Source organism: Stylophora pistillata, chromosome 8 (assembly GCF_964205215.1).
Source record: "Stylophora pistillata chromosome 8, jaStyPist1.2, whole genome shotgun sequence".
NCBI lineage: Eukaryota > Metazoa > Cnidaria > Anthozoa > Scleractinia > Pocilloporidae > Stylophora > Stylophora pistillata.
In genome coordinates, this window is record NC_142526.1 from 13,226,033 (window position 1) to 13,245,561 (window position 19,529).

General features: G+C 38.8%; 2 protein-coding genes across 2 annotated transcripts in view; both read right to left on the reverse strand.

The window, feature by feature from the left end:
• Positions 1-1,663: 1,663 nt before the first annotated feature.
• On the reverse strand, positions 1,664-2,154 carry LOC148725062 (uncharacterized). The gene has a single exon (XM_088729535.1). The coding sequence runs from the start codon at positions 2,123-2,125 to the stop codon at positions 1,742-1,744; it is 384 nt and encodes a 127-aa protein (XP_088585661.1). The 5' UTR covers positions 2,126-2,154; the 3' UTR covers positions 1,664-1,741.
• A 13,244-nt stretch (positions 2,155-15,398) lies between these two features.
• The window catches only part of LOC111340028 (uncharacterized), a 31,220-nt gene continuing 27,089 nt past the window's right edge, over positions 15,399-19,529 (reverse strand). The window contains exons 21-24 of the mRNA XM_088729503.1: positions 18,762-18,881; positions 17,221-17,346; positions 16,183-16,290; positions 15,399-15,790 (exon numbers count right to left, since the gene is read on the reverse strand). Coding sequence (XP_088585629.1) covers positions 15,687-15,790; positions 16,183-16,290; positions 17,221-17,346; positions 18,762-18,881 — 458 coding nt within the window. The 3' untranslated portion in view covers positions 15,399-15,686. The remainder of the gene's footprint in view (positions 15,791-16,182; positions 16,291-17,220; positions 17,347-18,761; positions 18,882-19,529) is intronic.

Genomic DNA, 19,529 nt, shown 5'->3' on the forward strand with positions numbered 1-19,529 from the left:
TCCTGACAAAATATACATTAGAATTTGTTATTATATTAATTAAGAAATCAATGACCTTTTTATGAAAATATTTAGTCAAAATTGTATCAAATTCAAAAGAAACTCACATCAAGAAAGACCAAGGGAGGATTTGTTATGAGCTCACAGCCAATGTTTGCTCTCTTTTTCTCACCTGGAAGGAAGTATGGAAATGTTAACTAATGAGAGTAAAACTGTTATTCTGGAAAATTTTATAACTGCATGCACTCCCATACACTGAAATATTACTTCCTGGAGCTATAGCATGGACTATCAAATGAGGCAGAATCGATAATTCACTCTGGAGTTAATTAAAGGTTTCTTTTTTTAGAGGGATGTATGTGCTGCTCAAGATGCTCATTCTTCTACAGATTGAAAAAATTTTATCCAACAATTTGAATAACTTGGTTTTTAAGTACTCTCAATACCATTTCTCAGCAATTAGGCACAACAAACAACTACAGTTAAACCTGTATTATGTGGTCACCCATGGGGAATGGTGGGGTGACTGCTACAAGTTCACTGCTTAATACAGGTTCCACAGATTAGAGGTATTATCAAAGAAACAATACAAAATGCCCCATTATGCCATAACTGAGCACTTAATGTGCAGAATCTTGCTCAAATATACTACTAATTTTGATTTTGGGAAAGAAATATGGATTGAAAATTACTTGAATGAAAGATTATTCTTAGTTTTATTTGGGTGGTCCTGCTTCAAGTGACCATTCATTATACTGGTTGAGGACAATACAAAAAGTTCACTCGAACTCTGTCGGGTGACCGTGACTGCTTTAATTCATAGAGGTGACCACTCAATAGAGGTGAAAGTCACAGTGATTAGTGGGAAAGAATTTGGGACTTAAATTACCACTGACCACTTAATATGGTGCCCTTTAATACAAGTTCGACTGTATGCAAATCATTGGTCCTCTGTTTGTGAATACAGGTAATTGTTACTGCACTTTGGACACTTAACAGATAATACAAAAAATTAATTCCTTGCACAAAAGACCTAAAGCTTAACCTAATTTGGACGGTAACCAAACATATGGAAAATGCCTTTGTGCCTGAATGTCCAAAGGGCAACATCCAGGCCAGACTAAAATGAATTGCACTGTTCTTAAGATTTCCATTAGTCGTATTTCATCTGAAGAGGGGCCGTAAGGGGGGGTCACGCGCACAGTTCACGGCCATTAAAAAACGCAAATCAAGAAACACGATAATTAATTTTAGACTTTCACGGGTCACGGAAAATAAACGTACACATGAGAAAGACTTGACGCCTTACCCTATATATAATATTATTGACAGTCGTTTGAATGTATTTGAGAAAGCGCTGAACTCGTAGAGGAACGTTAACAATTAGAGCAAACTTGTTCAAGACTTCAGAGGTATATCGTCTTATTACTACAGTTCTGTTTCATGTGGCTATAAAAAAAAGAATATACATTCCAGCGTAATAATTGGTTATGCAGTTAGTATATATATATATATATATATATTTCTGTCAGTTTATTTTACCTAAAGGTAGTGGCGTGGTGGTATTCTGACTAGCGTGTCGGACGCTCTGTCTACAGCTTAAGGTATGTGAGCACCAGACGATCAGCTACTTTTGACAATTTAGGTTTTCTTCTGGGACCTTCTCTGTTATTGTGTTATTCGTTCTCTCTCCTCTCAGGTGTACGGTTGGTTGCCAGTGAACATGATGAAAGCGAAAAAGCTAAAAGAAATTTGATGTAACACGAACATTTCGTCCACTGCGAGTTGTTACAGCTCGCAGAAAAGTGATTTCGTCCTCCAGGTCACTGTCTACAGTTGCAGGAAATTCGCTTCCAGATTCTGTGTCGTATTCAGATTCTTGTTCGTCGTCTGTGTCTTTCTGGTTTTCTTCGTCTTGACGCTTTCTGTTGCTTTCAACAGGACATCCCACGTCACCTGCAGCGTCCACATGTCTCAGAGTTCTCTCCATCGTTATCTTCTCCTTTGGTTGCTCAGAAGTGGAATACATGTTAAGTGGCAGAGTTCCTGCTCTGAACATTGTTGTTTCCTGGCGTACTGTTCGTTGCCTGACAGCTTTTCCGTTGTTTGCTGCCCATTCCAACATCGACTCTCGCTCTCGATCGTTAAGTTTTCTCGCCGACTTCAGATGGGACATCCGGGGAAGGGCATTGAGTGGCGTCGCCTGAACAACGATAGGATAATAGGACTTCTCGTGAGTGTAGTAGTAAGCCGCCCACTGAACGACTCTTTCAATGCTCTCGTACACCGTATTGGCTAGATTCTGTGCATACTGTAGCAAAGTTGGGAACTGCTCTTTGAAGTGGCCTATTGCATGGAGGTTTTCGACTTGAACAGCGAGACAAGTGTGCAGGTCAATCTTGTAATCTGGATTCAGTTCCTTTAACAGCAGTTCCAGAGCTCTCAACCCCTCAAGTATCATGCTGACGGAAGATAGTGTTTGTCTGGACACAGTTCCTATGGCACCCGAGGGTTTGCACGGTTTCTCAAAGAAGCTGATGACATTTTGAACTGTTTCCTTCAAAAAATGGTCTAGAGTTTCGAGTTTGCATATAGCTTCTTCTAAAGAGAGCTTTTCTGCCTTTGGTGCTTTAAATGGATAGAGAACGCTTTGTAGAGAAGTCCCAAATGTCTTAAAAACTCTGCAGTTCCTTTTATTGTCGTAACTAATTTGACAGCACCGGTTTGCGCATCAGTAACAAAAATGTTTTTGTCGCACTCAACACAAATTCCCACAGGCTGAGAAAAGCGGGCGTTCTCGGCTTTACCGTTGGAATTTCCCTCATTTCCTGTTCCAGCAATAACCCTAACTTTTTGACGTGGGATCTTTGCCTTGATTTGACGTCCTTCTGTGTCAACAAAAACATTGCCACCTTTATAAGGTGCAACATGCGAACTTTGTACGCAATCTAGTGTTCCGTTCTTGTCAATCATGTCAACCACTAGGTATGTCATTTTTATGGCAGCTACACCACCGGGCACTCCTTTATGTGACACATACAGAATGTTTCTATTTACGCACATGGAAACCCCTTCTTTGCAGCCATTTGGATAACGAGAGAAAAAGTTAACATTTCCCTTAACCACTACCCCATCCATCTCCAGCGTGATCATGTAAATTGCTTCGTCCACATCGCTGGAACAAACAAGAATAGACTCGCTTGCCTTTGCAATACAAAAAGGCTTGATTCTGTCAGATAAATACACCATCGTAAAATCGATACTTCGTTCTTTATAGGCTTTCTTCAAGTTCTTTACGTAATTTTCAAGACTTTCTCCGAGCACCTGGACCGTGCCATGTTGGGGGAGTCCTCTCTGAAGAAGCTCGCTAATATGATCTGACTTTTTCAACGCCTTGACCTGCAACCTTGGTTTCGCCGATATTGGAACTATCTGAATTCCAGAGGGCTGACAAAGATACGCTATACCACCAGAGTATACCATAGAAGTGCCACCTAAGTATTCTCCGAGGATTTTAACGTCTGCAGGAACATGCAGCCTTACTTCCAACAGCCTTGAAGAATTCTTCACTGGCGCATAGTCGAGGACAAGAATTTTGCCATGGTCTCCAACACAAACTGCAATTGGGTGAGGGTACATGCCAATTTTGTTGGTTTCCGAGATCCTATAACTGTCAGAGACAATTGAATGGACTACGTGGTCGATGCTCTCTAAGTGCAACAGGACGTTCCCCTTTGACAAGTGTAAAATCCAGTCTACATCCATTCTATCCTTGTTGAGGACGCTGTCCCGTGGCAGTATTTTCTTAAGGTTGGGATCTGCGTTCCTTATCGTATGAAGCATAGACAAGCACGCCCTTTCTTCGCGTAACAACAGCATCCAGTTGGCAAAATTGCACTTTAGACTTTTGCCTACATGCACGGCATCTGGAAGGGAAATAAACATGAACCGAGGATCTAAAGTTCCTTTCATTCTGCTCTCTCCTATCAGTTCAAATGCTTTCTTATTTCCAGATTCACAGGCAGTCACTACAACCAAAACTGCAGCTCGTACGCATTGCTGACCAGCCTCTAAACATCTCTGGCAAGCTCTTAAGGTAGATCTGAAACTAGTTTGTCCTTTCTTTCTACACTCAGGACAAACACTTTTGGTTGAAATGCACGTATCGCAATGGCTTTTGGATATGGCTATTGCCTCCTTTTGGAGGATATGGTCATTTGAGGTTGCAGCCTTAACACAACAATGACACGTTTGTAGGATATCAGCCTCCTCAAGAAACTGCTGTTTCATTTCCTCTCCACTGTTTCCTGCCTTGGGCTTATATCGTACACCGACGGGCATCGCCACGTTGTTATTGGCAGTGGAAAGGTAACAAACATTTGCCTCGGATACAATGTTTTCCTTCAGAAGTTCCGGTTTGGGATCTGGGTTTGAAGTGACAAAAACAATGTCAGCGCTATCTTTTAGGCCAACATTTATTTGCTGCTTTTCGTCATATTGTATGGCTGGTTTTAGGGCAGTACTGTCATTCTCCACAGCCACGCCATATACTTTTAGGACCGTTGTTTCAACCAACGGCTTTGCATCCAACGTATCTTTTGACAGCTGAAGGAAGGAATCAAACCAAGGTTTTACTATGCCAGACTTAGTTGTTTAACCAAAAGAGCGCTCGTTTCTCGTTGCTCCTGATGGCCCACCGAGGTTTGGCTTTGCGCATTCTGGACTCAGTTCCCCTCCTTTACCACATCCATGCCACATTGGTCCCCGGACAAAATTAACAGTTCTTTCGCCCCCCAAAAATTTGATAGAATTAAAGAACTGCACAACTTCCTCGTCAAATTCATGATTTGGATTAATCATTGCATAAGTAATTGAATTCAGATACTTGTAAAGTATTTTGTCTTTAGGTATTCTGCCAGTTTGAATCAAATCGTTTAGTCTGACGCATACTTCATCCGCTTTTGTAAACGAAATCGGAAATGTTATGTATTCTGGATCAATGTCACTATCTGTGTCGTGATTGTTAATGTCAGATTCGGTTTCATAGCTTTGAGGCTTGGGCCCCAAAATTCCTTTCACAACTTTCATAGTTTCAGTAATCATACATTAATATCCCAATTCAAGAGGGAATCTCCGAGACAATTCATAGCGTGTTGGCAAGAGCTCGATTAGCTTTCTACTGTGTTTGGGTTTCAAACTCACAGCTCTGTATTGGGTCCAGAAAATTCCCCCTTTGTAGGTTAACAAGCACTATCGGTTAAGTCGTGGACCCTTAAAGATTTTCAACGAACATCAATTGGTTTCAACATTTATGCGTGTATACGGCACTTCCTTAAAAAATATTTCTGATTCATACATACAGTGCAAAATATGGCTACTTAATCTAGATAGAATAAGTCTGAAAGCTTTGACAATATACTGAACGGTTCGAAGAAATATCTCTAACTGAAATGATGATTAGAGAACGAAATCAGGGTTTCCTTTTTGTTTTGGCGTTTACTCCTATTTTTAAAATCAAATCAGTTATGAAGACAGGATTGCGAGGTATTTAAGGAACATTTGTTTACAACGAACTAGCAAAAATTTCCCCTTCAATAGGGCTGAAATGTGGCCAATCTTAATCTTGTGAGCTTCTACAAAACGAAAAAAACTATGTTTTCATGATTTCTACCCGATTTGTTCGAACTGCAGATTACTTTGTCTCACAAAACATGGCTGGAGCTATTGATTTCAACGTGAGGTCATAAGGAAGATTCATACGTAATAATATTTAATTTGATAGGTAGGCCTATGTTAGTGTATCGTACGACCCTTGTTTCGTTTCGAATGTTTCGTAGAAACTTGGGAAACTAGCAAGAATCTTTAATTTTGGCAAAGAGGTTCACCGCCTCTCCTTGCCCTGGCAAAAAATATCCTGTGTGCCTATGGTCTCTCAGTTTATAATCTCTTGCTGATAAGTCATCTCTTTAAAGGAGCATATTTTTTCGGAATATAATGACGAATAAATACGCTCGTTCCGCTACCGATACGGAGTTCGTTAAGTTCAAGTTCGCTACTCGTTCGCCCCACATATGTCGAATTGACTACATGTACATCAGCTAACCAAGTTCGCTACCACACAACAAATGGTAAGTGGTTCCTAAATTTGAGAGGAAAACCCTACAACAGTCAGTGAGGAGTTCTTTAAAAGTGAATCATGGGCTATAAAATGAAGTTAGTGGAGGTCCCATATTAGGCTTGGCTAATTAAGCAACAATAAAGGCTGAAAGTTTTTAAAGAAACTGTGGTGCTGCGTCGGTGGAGGTAACAAGGTAATTTGGTTTTATCAACTAAGTTGAAATTGTAATTTGGCCACCGTAACGAATAAGAAAGCTGACGTTTCGAGCGTTAGCCCTTCGTCAGAGCAAAGGGAGGAATTGTGGGTTGTCTGTGGGTTTATATGCAGAAAGCGAGCTACGCCATTGGTGGGAACATGGCGACGAGAAAAACACGACTAAATTGGTGGAATAAAAAGCGTTCGTTGATACCTGTGGGATTAAGTGCCAATTTGAAAGATAAAATTTACTTTTGTTAAAGAGTTTTGCAGCTTTCCGTGTTGTCTAAACGTAAGGAAAGACGCTGATTGCCATATGTTGTTTAGAATGATTCGGAAAATTAAAGTGTCTAGCGACTGGTTTTGATGCGTCCTTGTCATTCCTTTCTGCGTCGCAAAGGTGTTCTCGGAATCGGTACCGGTCGCCCAGTCGATGTAACCGATTGCTGCAATTATAGACCGATATCATTGCTAAGCGTCCCAAGTAAGATCCTTGGATCAATAGTCAACGACACAATTGTTCGTCACATATATAAAGCTAATAATCTAGTCACGGACAAACAATTGGCATACCGCGCAGGATTTTCAATAGAACTGCTACTAACACAACTCACTGAAACGTGGAGAGAAACTGTAGACGTAGGATTAGTGGTGGCAGTTGCCTTCATAGATTTTAAAGGCATTTTAAAAAGGCATTCGACAGTGTGTCGCACGCCATTCTCGAAATGAAGTTGGAAAGGGACTTTGGCATATCAGGACCACTTCTGGACTGGCTTAAAAGTTACTTAAAGGAAAGAAAGCAACTCACAGCCGTTAATGGATCAACTCCAGCCGGAGATGATACCGATCCCTTTTGGAATTCCTCAAGGGTCCGTTTTGGGGCCGACTCTCTTCACTCTTTTTACGAACGATCTTCCGTCATCTGTGTCTTCCGGATCCGTTTACATCTTTGCCTACGACACAACGGTTTACTGCATAAGCGACACGGTAGAAAAAAGTATTGCCCAGTTAGATTCTGCACTCCGTGAACCAAACGAGTGGTGCCTCACTAATAGATTAACACCCCACACAAGTAAAAGTGAAGCCATGCCAATCTCTAGAAGAAATTCCCCAGTTAACATCCTCCCGATCTTCATTGGAAACTCCACAATAGAATGGGTATCGAAATCACGATTACTGGGAATGACCGTCGGTGAGAAACTGACCTGGACTCCGCATATGCTGGAACTTAAAAAAATATTTCATAGTGACCTCAGCCTAAAACTTAAATCTCTAGTTAATTTTATTGAATTCAGTTTTAAGATAACGTCTGCATCCACTTGTAATTTTAAAAAAGATGACTTTGTATATATTTAAATTTATGTCTACAATTCCACTTTCGTAAGCACCGCTGATTTAGTTTAGACGTTCTCTACGTACCCCTAGTTTTGAGTTTTTAGTGTATTTAGTGAATATTTAAGAGCGGCCGTCCGTAAATATCGCCCGGAGGTGTGCAATATGAAAAAATCGAAAATCCCCAAACTTTGTCAGAATATAGGTCTGGATGAACTATTTCTAGAAAAAATACTTTGAGTTCAATTGCACTTTTTTTTTTCGCGAACGGCGGCAAAATCGGTTTTGTGGCTCTCACGTCAGCTTCACGAGGTGTAGACAACCATTATTTGAACGTCGCTTGAAATTAAACAAAACTGTAAATGTGACCAAATATTTTCCGAATGAAAAGAACGCGTATTTAAAAACAGTCTGAAGTGTTCTTTATTTGATTCCGTTGCAATCTAAATTTTTGGGGGATTTTTTGTTATTTCCAATATTTAACTCATTTTGGCGGACAAAATTGTCACGAAAGTTTAAACCGATTTAAACTTGATTTAACATGCTTTCAACATTTTTTTCGTTTTCAGTAATGTTGGACGACCTATTTAAACGCATCGAACAATTGTTTTAACAAAGTGTTGAAATGCATGTTGAAGCAAATGTTGAAACCGTTGAAACGGGCCTTAACTCGAAAATCGTCAACCTAAACATGCGCATGCCCAGAACGAACGTTGTGAAATTCCATGAATAACGTGAGTTTTCTTGACAGCATAAAAATGTTGAAGCAAACAAGTTGTCTCTTTAACTGAGAATCAAGCGGGGATTGGAGAGGTACTTCGAGCACGAAATACAAAAGAGCCGTTAAAAAATCTCTATCTAAAAAGTATGGCACTTGCTGTCTCGAGAAGGTCGCGTTTGTTTCGTCCTAAAGCAAATAAGGCCCTTTGCAGCTAGAGGTCACGTGCTTGAATACTGCATAGCAACACAAAACTGGAGAGCAAGCGCTCCAGTAAACAAACTCTCGTAAGAGGTCAAGCATATCTGGCTTTAGACAATAGTTTTTTGTTCATTACGCTCAATCCTTTTGAAATATCTATAAGAACTGTAAGATATTTACTAAATCTCTCGTTCGGACTAGATTTTTTGATGGAAAGCACGATATTTTTCTCGAAATCGTGAAAAAACTGTCACCAACAACCCCCTCGACGGCTAAGAAACATGGCGGCTTCGCAAGGTATGTACTTCAAAGAATATACTTTTTTCTGCTTTTTTTCAGGTATTGGACTTCTAAACTCTATGAAAATAAAATATTAGATCGAAAATAGCAATCGAGTAGAATTTTACGGCATTTTACGCCCGATTTCTCACGATATCATGAGAGTAATTATGCGTCTTACATTGAGACTAAACGCAATGCTAAAATTCACTGTAGATTTCGAAACTACCGACGAGCCATCAGACCCGAAGAAGAAATCTTCGTACCATTGTTGTGTTCCCTTGTGTAGCGGGGATTCTAGATGTCATCCTGAATTAAAGTTACACCGCTTACTTGGCCGGGCAAAGGATGACCAAATGCGCATGGCTTTAATTGTTGTAGTCCAGACAGAAAAGTCTATGATCTTGGTGCAGTAAATAATGGTCAGAATCCATTTGGCTTATTAGAAATAAAAGTTGTCAAAGAAGGTGAAACTTCATTTGACAATGTCAGACATCTAACTAAGGACCAGAACACTAACCAGTACAAACTGAAGACAACAGACATTTATTACTACCAGATTCAGTGCCAGCCTGGACTCGCAGGATTGGAATGGTGTCATTTTTTTTAGTTACATTGATGACAATTTGTTTTTTGCCCTAGAACTAATTTTGATCCAGTGTTCTTCCAGGAAGCAAAGTACTAAGTGGATAGTTTTTTCTTCAATTACTTTTTACATTAAGACTGTGTTCACAATGTATGGCAGAGGGAATAGGGCAGCTTAATTAAATTTTAATTGACAACAAATTAGCTGATCATCATTTATCATCTTCAAAGATTGAAACTCCTACACCAAGAAAGGCTAAAAACTTTGCAACTCCCATTTTTAATATAAAAATGTTCCTGTTTCCCTATGGATTTCTTTTACATATTTTTGATTGCACTGATTTTTACTGCACCCTCCTGTCATACATGATGAATATTGACTTCTCAAACAAAACACAGGTTGCTCTATACTTTATACTTCCCAGATATTCCAATTTATTATATCCATTTTGAATCACCATCAAATCCTGTAATTTGATTGGTTCAAATTGTATGATTCGAGCTCGAATCCCACTATTTTCAGTCTGAATCGCATCTTTTTGTTAGCAAAACAAAATTCAACACTACATTTAGACGACCAATCATATTGCAGGATTGTATACGGTTTGCCAATCAGATTAGAGCAAATAATGTACACAAAATGAAGTATTTTTCAAATTTTATTTCCTATGTTTGACATTGCTACTACTCTCTAAAGTGAACAAAGGGGAGCTTCATTTACATAAATCCAGAAAATGTTCAGTGTCGTACAATTTCGGTCTGATATCAAACTTTTGATTTCATATCACACTCCTACTATGCCATCATGTGATTTTGTTCACTTGTGTTTGATATCAGATCAAGTTGCACTCCCCTCAGTTCACATTCTCGGAGACCCAGGGGCTGTGGGTCGATTTCAAGTTAGGGTATGAAGAGCCCCTGGGGACATTGTTTTACAAGACTAGTTCCAAACGGTCGCAGTCGTTCTGCCATCTGATTGGTGCCAGAAAATCTTTGTCTTTTTCTGCCCAATCAGAGTTAAGTGTACTTTCAGAGTCCTTTCGTGTGTTTTAACACGGACATAGACTAATAGATCAATTGCTCGCTATGTTTGTTTGGGTCGTGTGACGGAGATTTGCTTGAGGTATAAAGTTTCAGTCTCAGCACACAATGTAAGAGAAATCGATCAGATTGTCCGCGAAAATCTTACCGAAAATTATACAAAATGAAATTTGTGCTCTGAAAGTAATATAGATAATCATAGTTCTTTTCTCTCTAATTTAACATTTCATTATATCGTTAAATTTGAGACAAAGTGTTGACCTCCCTCCTTTATTTATTTCCATTTGATCTATATTATCTTTGTTTCATTGTACACCGCTACGTTTCTTCTTTATTTTTAAGGCGACAGGAACCATTACATAAAATGCGCATTTGAGAAATTTCTAGTCGACGACCGAGAGACAAGCTACCAATGTAGCTCTGACCTGTATGTGTTTGTAAATTCTGTCAAGATTACTACTGAAGCCCCAGTACTGCGATTATGTGAAGTTGAAGTGAACGCCTGCACATATGGTAAAAACCACAGGTTAAAGCTCTTTTATTCCATAAATAACCTCGTTACTTTCAGCTTCTGACTTGGGAAACTTGGTTTTACGAATGAGTGTATTCCTCAGCAGATTTCAACAACTACCTGTATAAAGAAAGAAACAATGCGGTATAGGGGTTGATACCAAAACATCCCTAACATAATAATTGCCGCAGTCATAGGTTTTTTTAAATTCCTTGACTTTCCTGATGAACGTAAATTTCTCTGACAAATTGATCTAACAATTACACGAGCGAATCCTGATAGACCTTTTAAAAAAATTTCAAATCGGTTTTGAAAGAAATTGAAAAGGAACCATTACTTCAAAAAATTGAGAAATTAGAAATAATTTTTCTGACCATTTACTCATGCAGATTAAAACACAAATTCGTGCGACTAGTAGTTGAAGGAATATGGCATAGATGCGTATCTTCTGAAGGTTAGGATCCGTAGCATATACAAGAGCATACCGATCCGATTTTTTGGAAATATTGTGGCAGTTACACAGGCGCAGCGATAGTCGACCATTCCTTACGCTTCGCAATTAAAGTTGTTATGGCCGCGCCGTTGTTTACCCATTTAGGACCACGTGACCAATCAATGACGTAAGAAGCTGAAAAGGTCTATCGTCAGTTAGTATTCCATATTTGCTGAATCGAGCGACTTCACTGAGGTCTGTGAGTGGCAACGATAGTTTTTTTGTGGCTGCTGTCTCCTAGGAGAGGCGAAGCCACATACGTTGTCGAGATGAGAAAGTAAGTGAATTAGTGAGTCAATAGAATTCCAATCTTGACCCAATTTTGACCTGATGTTTTCCAGTGCTACTTATTGTTTTTTTTTCGGAATTTCTTAGAAGTTCGATATTCTCACTCGATACACAGTTGATTTCTCTTCTTTTCTGTGATTTCTGGATTACAGCCACGAATACGTTGATTTTTTTTATTGAGCTCATAAACTCTCGACAGGAAACGTTATCGGAAGAAAGCAATGGTCGTATGTTCTTTTCAACGACAAAGCGAGTCGTTTGGCTATCGACGGGGTCGCAAGCACATGTTTTAAACCTTAACCTTTCACTTGGCTCACTATTTCTGGAGTGTGAACCTGGTGAAAAATGTTCGAGTGGAGCTTGTTTTCATATTGCTACACGCCAGATTTCAATATGACAATGTCAAAATCAAAGTCGGTAAGTTCTTTGTTTAATTATTCTTTCTTTTATCTTGTTTTTCATATATTTTGTTCTCTCTTTTTCTAGTGACGACTTCTCGAAGAATAAGTGTTCACTATAACCACGGAACTCCAAAGGGAGATGATGACCGACATCATTTAGGATTAATAATATTATAAATAATATTTATTCACAATTAATCACACAAAGAAAGCAAACAAAAACTAACAAACAGTGCATTAGCAACAAAAAATACATGAAAAATTGTGAAAGGAGGTAGAAGAGGTTATCCCTTTCTAGTCCACCTCCTTAACACCCTTTCTAGTCCACCTCCTTAACATATATAGGATTACCTTTAAGATCATTATACTCAATTTTGGATTATAGATAAAATAAACAAACTAACAACAACGAAAAAGATATTGACAGTAAATTTTGCAAAAGTTATCCTTTTTAGGCCAATTTCCAAGAATTCATTTCTCAAGAATTACGAAACCAAGCAATTCATTTGAAAATGGTTCAAACTGATGTTACGCTTGTAATGTTGAAAGTTGACTGAAACAATACCATGTTTTATTTGTTGTTAGATGAAAAAGATTGTATCTCAATCAGAGCATATGGAGCAAGAAAAGGAAACCACTTTGAATGCCGTCAGCCAGTTACTGGTACCAGATTGTGGATCTGCTGGCCAGTCCAATATGCAATGTATATACAACTCTGTGAAGAGGAGGTTTTCCAAACGAAGATAAGTAAGAATACTCTTTAGTTTCCTCGTTATGTTTTAATGAAGATCAGTTCTCAGACAAAGCTCTAGACAGAGCTTCAGTGATCAATGAATTTATTGCTCATACTTGATATTTTATTTTCTTCGTAAACTTGGCAGGAACTCGTCCTACAAAGTCCTTAAGCAATGAAAAGGAATCATACATAGGCTGCGATCAAAGACTTGGTGGGTGCAGCAACAATAGAAGAAAGACGGGGACAAATTTACGTAGTGTCGAATCGATCTTACGATAGGTGTAGTTTACACTAATGCGGCATGAAGACATTTCAGTTAATCTTCTCGTCCGATCTTTTCTTTTGACTGAAGGCTGATAGTTTCTAAAGAAACTGTTTGGGGCTGCGTCGGTGGGGGTAACGAAATAATTTGAATATATGAACAAAGTTGAAATGGTAAATTGGCCACCGTTACGATTATAAAAGCTGACGTTTCGAGCGTTAGCTCTTCGTCGGAGCGTATAGGGGAATTGGGGGTTGTGTGTGTTTTTAAAGGCAGAAAAAGATGCTACGTGATTGGTGGGAACATGGCAACGAGAAAAACACGAATAAATTAGTGGAATGAAAAGCGTTCGTTGATACCTGTGGGATTTAGACTGCCGGTTTGAAAGATGAGCTTTTGTTCAAGAGTTTTCCGGCTTTCCGTGCTACCTAAGTGTAAGGAAAGACCGTAGATTGCCATGTGTTGCTTAGAATGGTTAGGTAAATCAAAATGTCTAGCGACTGGTTTCGATGTGTCCTTGTCATTCCTCTTCACGTCGCGAAGGTGTTCTTGGAATCGGTCACCTAGTCTTCTACCTGCTTGGCCGATTTAAATCTTTTTGTAATAAGTACAAGTTATGCAATAGATTACATTGGCGGAGGTGCACGTGAAGTGATCGGTGATCTTAATGGATCGTTTGGGTCTCGATATTTTCTCAATGTTGTGAATGAAAGGGTACTTTTTGCATCGTGCACGAGCGCATTTAAAAGTGCCTGGTTGGTCATTAAACTAATGACCAACCAGGCACTTTTAAATGCCAAGGTCACATCGAATAAGAACTTTGCCAAGAAATCCGTCAAGTTGAAGCTAACATTAGGTGATGTTTTATCATTGACAGATGCTGGTGAAGATTCTTTCGGAAAAGGACGCCATGTAGCCAGCCTAGTTTCTCCAACCAAAGAACCTGTTTAGACTATGATTCTCCCAAAAAACATCATAGCACGGTTTGTTACCCTTGCCCTTCAGAATGAAGGTCTCGAACTTCAATACCGAGAAGTGAAAATCTACAATGGTCCCTTGCTAGGTAACACTATCATGCACCCTTGTTTACAGTGCATGTATTCTTCTGAAATATCTACTAAAGTGCCAACCAAATTTATCTCAGTAGATAAGTCACAGTACCTAAAAACTACTTTCATGTCCGCTTCAAGGCCATGACCTCTTCAATCAAATAAGCGCACCTATTCTGTTTCAATGATAGCACTGTTACAGCACGAGTACTCTGAGATCAACCGTGGTTCATCTTTGTTGAATGACTAATTTATAGCCTCGTTACAAAAACAGAGAGAGGCTGATGTCTCTCAACTCAAGAGGTTGATGTCCATGTGAGTGCACAGTCCCTTCAATCGTCTTAAACGTCGATCTCGTCCAGTAAATGTTCTAGTTTTCTTGATCCTTTTTAAGTGAACATCAAAGCTTAGTTACTGTTGATTCTCGAGAAAGAATAAGCGCCCTATCCTAATAAGCGCCATGTTTTAAATAAGCACCCTCCCTTCAGAGGGTCCACAATAGGTTTAGCGGGATGCGGGATTTGGCTATTTTCACTACATGATCTCGAAGAAGTTTCCCCATTGGAGGATTATGTCTCCTGGATGGAAGACTGCCACAATTTTCATATCATTCTCTTAGATTCTTAAGATTTTCCAAATCAGATTTCAAGTCATCAGGGGTGTAGTTCATTCCAAACTGGCCAATTATAGTATCGAATTTTTGAGATCCCGCCTCATTTTCACAACCCTTTGAAGAGCACTGAAAACCTTCAGTCGACCTCCCATGCAAGAACTCTGTTTCAGTTATTTCATTTAAGGGTAGACAGATTGTCACAGATATATTTGCTTAAGCATGATAAACGATGAGGGCGGAGTAGTTAGCAGCCCTCTTCCACATGTGTGTAAAATGGGAGTTTCTAAGATTTCTCAAAGCTGTGAGAAGGTCATATCTCAAAGAAGCATATTTTTTGTAAGTATAATGATGAATGTGTGCACATTTTGCTGCCGTTCATTACACATTTGTCGAGTTTCCTACATCGGCTAACCAAGTTCACAACCAAACAAAAAAATGATTGGTCCCTTTTTCGAGAAGAACACTTTACAACAGCCATTGAGAAGTTCTGCACAAGTGAATAAGAGCTTTAAAATAAACTAACAGTGGGCCTGCTTTTAGGCTTGACTATATATATATATATTATTGAAGACTGAAGCAGAAAATTGAGGTTGTTTATTTTTCCCGAGATAAACAAGTTTTTTTTCCTGAGATAAATAAGTTTTTTTTCCTGAGATAAACAATTTTTTTTTCCTGAGATAAACAAGTTTTTGGTCTTCAGATGACAACATCGTTACAAGGTTTTAATATGATTTCACGTCACTTCAGTTTTGTTTCCTGGTTTTCAAAATCTTGATTTGATCATTCATCCAGCGTATTGAAGTTTCAATATGTAATAATAAAAATAGAACGTCAAGAAGCCATAAAATGGGATAAGTTTTTTTTTCAAAGCAGTACCATGAGCCACAGCAGGACCAGGAACCACAGAATCGCAATCATAAGGAACAAAACACGAGAATGGAGTGAAACGCCTGAGGATTCAACAAAAGCTGCAAAAATACGAGAAAAAGTTAGAATATGGTTTATTACATATTACCAGTAATATTTTATTACAAACGAACAATTGCATGAAGTTGTCCCTATAAGAGGCAGTTGTCTCCCCAAGGCTCCAAAGGCTAGTTTACTTAGAGAGATGATGGCTGCAAAATATCATTAATCTTTGAGTGTGTTTCGGTCATTGCATGGGCTACGTCTTGATGCAGCCAAGGATTTTATGCGTGGCCAAAGGACAATCATCCTTACGCTTTGTACGTGGGTCTTAAGTCTATCCTGTCGTAGTGTCATATTCTATCCTGTCCTGTCGTTACATCCCACTCAACTTCAACCCATCCTATTCTATTCCAACCCACCCTTTTCTATTTCATTAAATCTGATCACTAACCTGGAGCTGCTTTACATGTGAAGTCCAAGCCCATAGAAAAGCCCCTCTTGCACAGACACTTTCCATCCTGACAATATGAATTGTTTTCGCACTCTGGACTACAAATTTCTGAAAACAATAATTAGTTCTTATTAACCGAGCGGGAGGTCTGTATGGGAGAATCTTGACCTCGGTCAAGATTCTCCCATACAGACCGACTTAGCTCGGTTAATAAGATGTTTGTTATATGGCTGTGTCTTATATGCTAATTTTTTATATTCTTTGTACCTTTTTTTTCTAGACCGGTCTAGGTGCCCGTCTAGATGGGAAAATCTAGACCGCTTTCAATATTGATTTCAGCCAATCAAATTCGTGAAATCAGTAGTTCCCAGTCCTTGTGAGACACAGCCATATAATAATGACAAGTATTATTGATAATGTTGTTTCCATACCGAAAGCACCAATTACTTGGATATGAACCAACATGCATCTATAATAATAATAATAATAATAATAATAATAATAATAATAATAATAATAATCGACTTTATTTAAAGAGGGTATACACATGACAGCTTGCGCTGATAAACCAGTGGCCCTCAAAACTAAAGTTAGTAAGTAATACATTCTAAGCCATAGAGATTAAAAATTGAACTAACTAGTCGAACAATGTAACTATTCAAAGATTATAAATACAATAAAACTAGATTATAATACAGCTTCAAAAGAATCAATGTCTCTATAAGAATTTATAAAATAATTCATCAAATCATTCCTAAAAGAGGAGATACTACGTTGTTTCCTAAGCTCATTTGGAAGACTATTCCATAACTTAATACTACTAACTTGGAAAGACCTTCCTGCCTCAGTAGTATTTCGATACTTGGGACAGATTAGGTTATACTGGCCATGCCTGGTCTCTCTACCATGCAGGGAGTGATTTGTAGTTAAAGTATTTTCAATATACGTAAGGGATTCCCCATGCAGTGCCTCTATCAGCTCACGTGTAGTTACCTCAGTTACCAAGAGATGAAATAGAAACTTAATGTGAAATACTACCTGAACAAGTTCCATCTGATGCCTTTCTGTAACCTTCTTTGCAGAGACATTCATAGCCGCCATTTTGGTTTTTACATCTTGAGAACTTGGGGCAGTCGTATCTTTCTTCCTGGCATTCATCGATTTCTATACAAAACAGAAAAAACAGAAATGACACAATACTTTCCATCCCGTTGTGTTCGCAATTGATTCGTAATTTATATAAACAACTCAATCGAGAAAACCTCTTGGAAATGATTCCCTATTTTGGGAACATGGCTACGTCACTTAAATAGAGAAACAGCAATTTAAAAGTCCCCTGAATGAAAAGGGTCTTGGAGGAGAGAAACTCCATATCACGTTGACATGAAATTCAGCGTTTTATGGAAATGTGCCATAAAGGGAGTGGTGAAGAAAACAAAGATAACAAATAAATGAGTAATGATAAAGATGCTCTCTTCTCAATTGTAATACTTTTCAGCTATTATCATGGACATAAATTTAAAATTTTCGCTCACTGACCACACAAAACGTGACAAATTCGCACCCGCGGAGAGGTACCAGAAAATTGTCAGTAAGCAAAATTATCTCTCCCAACGTCCTTTAGAAAATTTTTTACCTTTTATATACATCCATATCCCTGTCTCAAATTAATGATAAAGCGTCCAGACGAAGCGGGAATGAAAAGCTCGCACTGTGAAACGAGTTTTTCTACTGCGGTTTTACCGCAATTATAAAATATCTGTGGTATTTTTGGCTTCAAGCAGCCCCAGCGAAACTTTACTTCAAGCCACCTAACTGGCTTTTACCGACTGCAGGAACACAGAATCATCCAACTGACCTAAGGCAAGCACCAGTTAACCGTGTTTTTTTCTATTGACATTGTTGCGACCAACAATTCCAAAAATGACCTAAATATTTCATAAACGGTCTTCGGTGGATTTCTCTCCCCCAGATTCTTGGCCACCACCACCACAAACTTGCTAAGCCAGTAATTCAAGACTACTGCATCCATTGAAAGTTGTGCGACCTTTAGTAAATCAAAGTATTTTAAAAAGCGCTCTCTGATCTAAGACGGCGGAGAGCTGTAGCCGATCCATTTGTTCTTACATTTAGTTTACGATGAAATAACTTTTTCGACTAACTCGAGTTCTTTTTAGACCGTTTTAAGTTCCCTTAATCTTGCTGCTCCGTCTTCATCCACTGTTACACATTAAAACAAGTAATCATGTACGCATGTTAACGTTAGGTTACGGAAAATGGCAAAATTGCGTCGCTGCATAAATATTATTTTCATTTGGAGAGCACAATCAATGAAAAAACTGTATCCCTGAACATTTTTTAATGTTTTCGTTTGAGAAGTCATCTCAAAAACTCATGCTTCGTGTTTCATAAGGGGTTCCAAAGACCTCGAGACAATAAAAGCACTCGGCCTGCGGCCTATTTTTGTTTCCATCTGTTTCTCGGTGTTTGAAACCCCTGATGAAACACTCGAATTCGGTTTTTATGTATTACTCCAAACACAGTTAACTCGAAAATCGTATCCTCTTCTCCATTATTACCAGCACATTGCATTTTGTCTGAACGATACCCTTGGCGACAGCTACAGGTATATGATCCAAATGTGTTTGTACAAATCATGTTGGGATTACACGACTGACTAATCGTGCACTCATCAAGATCTGCAAGAGAGAAGAGATGGAATATAAACCAGAGTAATCGCGCTCAAAACTTTAAGGTTACTTCCTACCTTCGGAGGCCGAAAAATTTTTTTTTTTTGGACTAGATTGAAGTTAGACATTTTAACTAACGTTTACAAGAAAAAATTTAAAAGTCTGCAAAAAGCGTCCGCCATTCAGAAAAACGTATTTTCATATAAAAGTTAATAAATCAGGAAGGTGTCATAATCTCGTAAATGGGTGAACCCCCCCGGGGGACTATTCGCGGTAATTTCAGGTCGTTTGCATATTTCGTTTAAATCGCGCACTTGACAAAATTCACACGTGGAAGTTGTCTGCTGGTGGAAAGTCTTTTCTCATTGATAAAAAACATAACTCAAAATTAGAGAGGAGTCCTTGGGTAAAAAAAAACAAACAAACAAAAAAATAGGCCCAAAGAAGAGAGAAGTGGCAGCATTTTGTCAAGAAAAAAAAAAACAGTTCTTGCTGAAAGCGACAAAGGCTGTTGGTTTGGCTGGGAGCCTTCGACAAGCTCGGCATCCGCTGAAGATCGGCAGCATTCGATTATCCTCGGGGCAAGCAGCTTAAGAATTAAAGTCAACGCAACAGAAGGTTGTAAACAAGATTCTTCGTCGGAATCTGACGAAACCG